Source organism: Bombus vosnesenskii, unplaced genomic scaffold (assembly GCF_011952255.1).
Source record: "Bombus vosnesenskii isolate JDL3184/JDL3185 unplaced genomic scaffold, Bvos_JDL3184-5_v1.1 scf7180000014911, whole genome shotgun sequence".
Classification (NCBI taxonomy): domain Eukaryota; kingdom Metazoa; phylum Arthropoda; class Insecta; order Hymenoptera; family Apidae; genus Bombus; species Bombus vosnesenskii.
The window spans coordinates 29,109-38,961 of record NW_022883717.1 but is presented as its reverse complement, the minus strand read 5'-3'; the positions used below and the strand labels follow the sequence as shown (position 1 = coordinate 38,961).

At 38.2% G+C, this 9,853-nt stretch overlaps 1 protein-coding gene across 1 annotated transcript; it reads left to right on the top strand.

The window, feature by feature from the left end:
• Positions 1-249: 249 nt before the first annotated feature.
• Positions 250-3,083, top strand: LOC117240788 (organic cation transporter protein-like; the record flags this gene model as incomplete). The annotated part of the gene is made up of 5 exons (XM_033506828.1): positions 250-597; positions 1,204-1,316; positions 1,508-1,722; positions 2,348-2,696; positions 2,981-3,083. Coding segments are annotated over exons 1-5 (1,113 nt in total), but the record flags the coding sequence as incomplete, so codon positions are not given.
• Between the last annotated feature and the right edge of the window lie 6,770 nt (positions 3,084-9,853).

Below are 9,853 nucleotides of genomic sequence, written 5' to 3'. Positions count from 1 at the left end.
ATATATTGTATATCTACATTTTATATATTTGTAACTCAAATTTTTCTTCTTCATATTGCGTTAAGTTGCCCCAAAAGTTTCTTTCGTTTTATATTATTTTATTGAATTACGTATGATCTATTTTGTCCCAATGAATATAATTCAATAAAATAATATAAAACAAAAAATAGTATGCGTCTATTATCTCCTTACGAGACGAAAAAAATTTCTGCGACAACCTAATATATTGTTCCATTCTTTATTCACAGAATATTTCTTTCACAGATGATTCTTCTAAATATTATGTTTTTTATTCCAGTATTAGAATACGTTGGACCAAAGCGGATGACATTCGTGGCGAATATGTCGATCGCAATATTCTTCACATTTGCAACTTGCATTCTACCCTGGATCGCCTATTATTTGGCCGACTGGAGGATGACCTGTATTGTCACCTCAGTTCCTCTTGTTCTAGCCGTAGGTACGCCATGGTCGATACCGGAAAGCGCTCGATGGCTGGTCAGCCAAGGTCAGATAGACAGGGCCATTAAAATCCTTGGTAAATTCGAGCGAATCAACGGCACCAAGGTGCCCGATGACATCTATAGACGATTCCGGGTAAATAAACCGATTACCGCAATCTTTTCCGTATTTTCTACTTTTATGATCTTTCCTGCTTTATGTGCGTTCTATAAATACCAATTTATATGCCTTTAAGCATATCATATAATCATTTTCTTTGAATAGAAGTCTAATTGGGTCTTTTACGTAATGAAAATTTGTTTACAACCTAGTAATTTTATATCTTATTCATCACCTAAATTGCCAGCGATAAATTGTTGTCAATTTCTGTTATTGTCTGTTATTGTCTATTTCTGTAATGTTATTTATTGAATTTGTATATTGTTTTTATCTTTGAAAATTTTTATACAAATAGATTAAACATTTGGAAACTGCTCAGTCTATGAATAGATCATGGCAATATTAACATTAATGTACGATATAAGGAGATAATCGACTTTTAGAGGTTTGATGTTTTATAAAGTAAAATGAAAAAATTTGCGAACGTCCAAGTAAACTATTTCGAAAGGATCGTCTCATACAAATATAACATAAACTTTCTTCCGGATTTTATCGTAATCTTTGTACACATAACAGATTCACATAAATTTGTAAGAAAAACAGACAAACGACATTAACTAGTTAAAAATTTGCTAATAACAGGAAACCTGTGCCAGAATCTGCAAAGAGGAGGAAGCAGACAAAACGTACTCCGTGTTGGATCTATTTAGAACGCCACGACTACGGAATATCACGATTCTATTTATTGTTATTTGGTTCGTATCGCTGTTAAACAGATATCAAATAGATTGACGTAAAATCGGAATTGTATCTTGTAAAAATCTCACGAACAGTTTTATATCTTTTGTCTAAAAATACTTCATTTCTGAAGCAAGGAATTTGCTTCTCACATGAAATATGATAGCGTGCTTTTCTTTATCATATGAAATTGTTTTACGAAATATAGGATGGCGATTTCTTTGGTGTTCGATGGTCACGTACGAAACGTCGATAATTTAGGCCTGGACGTGTTTGTTACGTTCACGATTGCTGCAGCAACCGAGCTGCCTGCTGACACGTTCCTCACGCTCGTTCTTGATCGATGGGGCAGAAGATGGCTGGCATGTGGTTCCCTCGTCATTTCTGGTATCTTCAGCATCAGGGCTTCTGCCGTTTCCAATAGTTCGTACATTTCGTTTTTATATATTCACCCTTCTATATTACTGATCAATCTTCTAAATAACCTAAGTCGATAATTCTGACTTAATCAGACGAATATTTTTCATTCGTATAACATTGTGCTTTTTGAAAGGAAGAAAATGTATATTTTGGAATATTTATAACATGAAAATGCTTGTAGATTATTTGCTACATTGCTAGAATAGTTTCCAAGCCCTATCATGTATCCGTTGTATAGATATTTTATTTCCCCTTCTACTGCTTTGATCATAAGATCGCTTCGTATTTCCGCATATATCAAAGGGCGTTGGCAATAGTCCTCAAAATGATGGGCTTCAGCGCTCCAGCAGTGCTATATGGCTTTCAGTAGCCGTAATCCATAATACAATCCCTTAGATTCAAATTGGCTAGATTAACGTTTTATAGATAAGAAGTTTATTGCTTGTGCTTAGCTTAGAGCTAAGCACGCTTATATTAAGCTTAGCAAATGCTTGTATCAACTATTGCAGACAACCAGACAAATTACAGACAGATAAAATAATTTCTTCCCTTTTTATTCCTTAAAATTTTCTAAAATTATTTCATAAAAAATTAGAATTAAAAACTAATGCTAAAATTTTTTTTTCAGGTATATATACAGCTTCTCTGGCAATTCTCGGTAGATTTTGGATAAACATTTCATACAATATCGGTCTCCGATATGCGGCTGAAGTATTACCAACTGTGGTAAGAGCTCAGGGTGTAGCTTTGATACATATAATGGGATACGTTGCTAGTATCCTCGCACCCTTCGTAGTCTATCTCAATGTTGTGTCCTCGTTCCTACCTCTTCTTGTGCTGGGCACACTCGGAATTATGGGCAGTCTTCTGACTCTCTTTTTGCCGGAAACATTGAATAAGGATCTTCCGCAGACGCTGCAGGACGGCGAGGATTTTGGAAAAGATCAGAAGATGTGGGATGTACCTTGTATCGGAAGGTAAAATCACATAAAGGAACTTTCGGTCTCCTTTTTTCAAAGATATTCACAGATCTTCAAGCTCGAAGTTCAAGATTCTCAAGCATTCTGTTAGATCTACATCTTCGTATGCTTTCGCATTACTTTCTTCTTAAAATCTGTTAAATCTCTCAAAAGAAAACTGGACTATCTTCTTTCTTCAAATGCGTTTAAATCTTTTGAACAGAAGAGAAGGATCGAGTTGGGAAGTTATTCAAATCTTTAAGCGATTGAATTCAATATTTTTAAACGCAATGTTTTGACAGGAAACGCGAGGACGAGGAGACACCACCGGTCGCCATGTTCCGATCATTTTCTAGATGCAGTGCGAGGAATTCGATGAGAGTGTCACGACCGGCATACTTCAAATCCGACGGACTGACGATAGAGATAAAGATGTGGCGGCACTCGGCGACAATCGGCAGCAATATCGCTGAAGTGTCTAATGAACCATCAACATCCCAACGGTCCTTCCGCCGAAGGTTCTAGAAGAAAGAGCACGTGGCAACGATCGCGGACGCCTAGCAAATGCATGGACGGTGGGGATGTTGAGGGATGACAAAAGAAAGTAATCGGATCCGATCGAAAGTAAAATCATAAGAGTCAGTCTTAGAAAGTCGCGCCTAGAGTTCGGAAGTAGATTGTAAAGTGTATTGATGTTAGAAAAAAAATAAAGTTTTCTTTTTTGTTTTTACCTCAAATTCCTTTTTTTATTTTGTTATTTTACGTGACATTTTGGCGATCCTGCCAGGATAGTGAAAAGTATTTGTTCGGAAACCAAAAGACATTCATCATCTACGGAAGATCGAATTATTTGGGACTACGGTCATCCGCAACAACAAAGTAACTATCACGAACCAAGTGAAGTAACAATAAAAGGTAAACTGAATTCCTTTGTACGTTACCGTGCAAGAAAATTTAGCTTCAGTAGCCAAGACTCGTCTTCGTCTGAAAATTATAAATCAGCGCAATAATGTCTAAGGCAAACGAATCTCAAACTTCAACCTCAACTGACCCAATGTTGCGGGCAATATGGGACAGTATTCAAAAACAGAACGAGAACATTGTCCTTTTACGAGAGGAAATGTTACGTTTGTCTATGCAAAATGACGAAGAGAACAGACACAGGGCTGCAGAAATCGAGAATCTCGGGAAAACCGTCGCAGCGCTACGGACTGGGTTCGGATCCCCTGCGACCGATGAATTTGCTTCCATTATCACCGAAGACATTGAAAGTGCGTCGACAGCAATCAATCGCACCATGAATATGGCAAAAGCACGCAAACTGTCAGGGTTAGCAGCTCCAGACACCCCACCTGTCCACCTCGACATCGAACAACCCGAGGTGGAAGAAAGAGACTATTTTCCGCCCGCTCCTCCCACTCTACGACCTAAGGATGCAATACGCTACATCCCAACGCTCAACGGAGATGATGATGTAGGAGTTGAAGACTTCATCAAAGAAGTGAGAAGTATGAAGGATCGCTGCATGGAGCAAGATCTATTGCTAAAAGCAATAAAAGTGGAAAAAATCGTGGGGAAAACAGCCCAAAGTATTTGCAACATTCCTATTGAGTGTTACAATGATCTGTACGACGCACTGAGAAATAACTTAGCAGCACAAGTGACTTCGGATGAGTACCAAGAACAATTACGAGAGTTGAGACAGGGACGCGAGGAATCAGTGCAAAGTTTTAATATTCGGTTTAGAAGAATACTCAACCGTTTGCTGTACGCAGTAACCAATGAGTACCCACAACCACTAACACGTAAAATTATGACTGAAGAAATCACGAAGAAGACTGTTCGTGTGTACCTAAAGGGACTCAGACGCGACATAGGGCGAATACTATTAAGCAGTGAACCCTTGAATCTTCCGGAAGCTGAAAAAAAGGCAGCCGATGTAGAACGCTACTTGCGAGAAGAACGACAACCTAATTGGTCATGTAATCGCTTACCTTCGGTTAGTAATCGCCCCGACAACCAGCATATGCAGGTAAGACGATCTAATGTACCATCAAGATCGCCTAACACGCCAGTAGCTCAGAAACCTGCTACATTTAACCAAGTAGAAAATAGATCACCTGCTGAACGCGCGCAGATGAAGTGCTTCAAGTGCGGAAAGCTGGGACACATTGCCAACAAGTGTCAAAATTTTCTACCACCGAGCCAGCGCGATCGACCACCCGCAAGGATTCAGGCAGTCCAGGAATGGGACGAAATACAAGAAACAACATCGAACCAGGAGATGGACGAACCGTACGAGATATACGAGTCAACATCGCCACGGGAAGATTACTCGCAATACCTTTGTCAACCCGAACCGAAGAGCGAGTATTTCTGGTCGACACAGGAGCAGGGATAAACCTGGTGAAACGTAACAAAACTGTCAACGCGATACAAATAGGGCCTAAACAAAAATTTTCTATGGGACGAGACAAATACGAAACTAACGAATACGTAACGAAACGAATTTTTGGACAAAATCACATTTTTCACATAGTACCGAACAATTTCCCTATTATCGAAGACGGAATCATTGGGCTACCATGTTTAGAGAAGTATAACTATTCAATATCCAATGACAAAATCCGATTAAACGACAAAACCATTTTATTTCAGAAACCAATACATTTGACTCCTGGAGAAAACAGAGTTCAAACAATCTATTTGGAAGGCAAACCAACTAAAGTATGTTTTATCAACACTGGTGAGCAAAACGTTGAAATTTCTAGCAATATTCAAAATTCTCATGACTTTTCCAACGTATCAAAACTAAAAAGCCTAGTGAGAACAGATCACATTGAAAAACCAATCCGTGAATCCATCGAAAAGATTATCCTTCATTATATTGACATCTTTAATTTAGAAACCGATCTTTTACCCTGTACTAATTTAACTCAGCACACAATTTCGTTAACCAAAGACAAAATTATTAACACACGATCGTATAGACCACCGGAATGTCACCGTGACGAGATTTCGCGACAAATAGGAGACATGTTGAAGAAAAATATTATAGAAGAATCCGAATCCCCTTATAACTCTCCGGTATGGGTAGTTCCGAAAAAATTAGACGCCTCAGGAAAACAGAAATGGAGGATAGTTATCGATTTCAGGAAACTAAATGAACTCACAGAACAAGACGCTTACCCTTTACCTGATATAGACGACATTTTAACACAACTAGGAAACGCAAAATTCTTTTCGGCGCTTGATTTATCCTCAGAATTCCATCAAATTCCAATGAACGAGAAATCTAAAAATTATACCGTTTTTTCGACACCGCAAGGGCATTTTCATTTCAATCGAATGCCATTCGGACTTAAAAACGCACCCGTTACCTTTCAAAGATTAATGGACAGAGCCTTAGCTGGACTTGTAGGAAAATACTGCTTTGTTTATTTGGATGACATAGTGATATTCGGAAAAACGATTCAAGAACATAACGAAAACCTCGCGATAGTATTTCAGAGACTCAGAGAATTAGGACTTAAATTGCAACCGGACAAATGTGAATTCGTAAAACCGGAATTAGAATACTTAGGCCATGTAGTTTCATCCGAAGGAGTCAAACCAAACCCCAAGAAATTAGACGCTGTAAAAAACTTTCGATTACCCCGCAATGCCACGGACGTGAAATCATTCTTAGGTTTAGCAGGTTATTATCGCAAATTTATTCGAAACTTTTCCAAAATCGCGAAAAGCCTTACAGACTTAACAAAAAAGGACACACCATTCCATTGGACTGACAAACACCAGATTAGCTTTGATACTTTAAAAGACAAACTCTGTAATTTCCCAATATTAGCTTATCCAGACTTTAACAAAACCTTTACCTTAACTACCGACGCAAGTAACGAAGGACTAGGAGCAATACTGTCGCAAGACGGTCATCCTTGTTGTTACATTTCAAGAACACTGAATCCACCCGAACGAAACTATACCACGACAGAAAAGGAACTCTTAGCCATCGTATGGGCCGTGAAAAGATTAAGACAATATTTGTTAGGACGACGCTTCATTATTCGAACCGACCACCAAGCTCTTAAGTGGCTACACAATTGCAAAGACCCTTCTAGCAGACTGATTCGTTGGAGACTTAGACTCGAAGAATATGACTATGAAATCGAATATACAAAGGGTAAAGATAACACAGCTGCAGACGCTTTATCTAGAGTTCACGCAGTAACTCGCGACGAAGTAGTTAACCTCGACCTAGTAATTGATCACACTAATTCATTCAACGCATGGAAAGACAACAACGAGAATCCGAAACTCTTAGAAATTAAACCAAATGACCAAACATTTTACCAATTAACTCGAAACGACTTAGGAGAATACGACGAGACACTTTGGATCAGAAGACTTTACAAAATTCTTAAAGATACAACAAAAATCGGCATAGGAAATAACGACTTCACTGAATTAGAAAAAACACAGATTAAACTCATGCTAATATATTTTAACGACACGTACAAGAAAATTACTTATGCACCTAATCCCATCTTAAAACTAGACGAAAACGAAATAATACAAGCAATAAAGGAAAACCATAACGACACCGTAGGACATTTAGGGATACAGAAAACGTATCAACGGATCAAGGATAAATTCAAAATTTCCGGACTTTTAGAAAGAGTAGAAAACTTTGTGAAAACATGCGACACATGTCAAAAGGAGAAACTAACACGTATCAGACCCAAAGAATCCCCACAAATCTCAGACACGCCGCTTAACCCTAACGACAAAATCGCTATGGACATCATAGGACCGATGACGAAAACCAAACGCGGAAACCAATACTTTCAATACACGATGAACTTACGAAATATCTGATACTAGTTCCCCTTAAAACGCAACGAACTGAATCCATAATTAACGCGCTCATTGAACACTATATTTACATATTTTCGGCACTAAAAACGATCCTAACAGATCAGGGACAAAATTTTGTTAGTGATTTAATGACGAAATTTGAAGAAGCTTTTAAAATCAAACACATCAAAACAACTTCATTTCACCCACAAAGTAACGGATCCCTCGAAAGAACGCATGCCTCAGTTAAAGATTTAATTCGTACTGCATTACACGACAATGACAAAGAATGGGATGAAGTACTTAATTTCATTTGTTTAGGGTACAACATCGAGAAACATGAAGGAACAGGATTCTCTCCCTTTGAATTGACCTTTGGGCGAAAAGCTAACTTACCTTCCGCAATATCCAAATTTCCCACACTTACCTATGATGATATGTACTCACTTTGGCAAAAACAGTTGAATAAATATTGGGAAACAGCTCACAAAACACTTATTCAGAATAAGCAACGATACAAGCGAGACCAAGAAAGAAAGATTGTTAAAACTCAGACTGTGTTTAGGAAAGGAGACTTTGTTTTAATTCACAACGACCATAAAAGAGATAAGTTGGACATTGAATGGTTAGGACCCTACAGGATTAACGATGTGAAAACTCCTTATTACATTATTTCTATCGACAATGCTAAGAAAAAGATACATGGTAACCGATTGAAAGCGTACTTTTTTCAGGATAATGCTGACCCTAGCACTAGTAACAATACCCTTAATTAGTTGCCTTAAATTCACGGGATAGGAATTACGCTTTGTAAACAAACCCAACCAATTCACGATCGAAAACTACAACATGATTACGCCTCTGAAATTATTAGCTTCTCGAACACTAACAAATATTGTAAAATTGCTATATTTAAGATTAACGAAATAACTTTTGTACCATCACATGCAGAAAATCGATTCATAGCGATTCCTGAAAAAAAAGCATAAACATATCCTTTGATCTACATTTAAATAATTCCATTCTACTACGATCTTAGAGGACCAAGATCAATCTAACCAGGGGGGTATGTCACGACCGGCATACTTCAAATCCGACTGACTGACGATAGAGATAAAGATGTGGCGGCACTCGGCGACAATGTATATCGCTGAAGTGCCTAATGAACCATCAACATCCCAACGGTCGTTCCACCGAAGGTTCTAGAAGAAAGAGCACGTGGCAACGATCGCGGACGCCTAGCAAATGCATGGACGGTGGGGATGTCGAGGGATGACAAAAGAAAGTAATCGGATCCGATCGAAAGTAAAATCATAAGAGTCAGTCTTAGAAAGTCACGCCTAGAGTTCGGAAGTAGATTGTAAAGTGTATTGATGTTAGAAAAAAAAATAAAGTTTACTTTTTTATTTTTTACCTCAAATTCCTTTTTTTATTTTGTTATTTTACGTGACATCGGCGTCAATAAGCATACATTTAGCCATTTCTATTAGAGAGCGATTCTTCCTTTCAGCGACTCCATTTTGCTGCGGTGAGTATCCTGCTGTATATTGAATCTTTATACCTTCATTATGCAAGTAATTCCTCAGGTTGTTGTTGACGTATTCCCTTCCTCGATCTGATCTTATTGCTTTAGGTACCTTATTTAATTGATTTTTCATTGATTGCACAAATTCTTTAATATATTTCGTGGTTTCATGTTTTGTTTCCATCAGATATATTTTTGTGAATCTACTGAAATCATCAATTATGGTTAAAGCATACCGTTTTTTACCTGGAGTTGCAGTCTGCATTGGGCCACAAACATCTGTATGTATGAGATCCAGAATGCTACTCGTCCTTGTCGTTGATTCTTTAGGGAAAGGTTTTTTCGTCATTTTCCCTTTTATACAGTACTCGCAAATTTCCCTTATTCCGCAGTCCTTTATCTTTATCCCGGTCGCAAGGCCGTTTTCTAATTGCTTTATCGCGTTTATATTTCTATGCCCGAAACGCTTGTGCCAGGTATGTTGACAGCTTTCGTTGTGTTGCTTTTCTTTCGTTGTACATGCGCTTTCGATGGTCGGCAGTAGGTATGAATTGCTTGAGGCTTTAGCGAATATTTCTACTACTCCATCTTTTACAATACGACAACCGTCATTCTCGAAGCTTACTTTATAGCCGTCACTCGTTAGTTTTTTCACCGAGAGTAGGTTTGAGCTTAGCTCAGGTATGTACAACACATTGTCAACATGCATGTTTGTTATCTTACCGTTACTTGGGTGCTTTATGATACCTGATCCTTTGCCCTTTATTTGGACTGCCTTGACTTCGTCTGCTAGTAG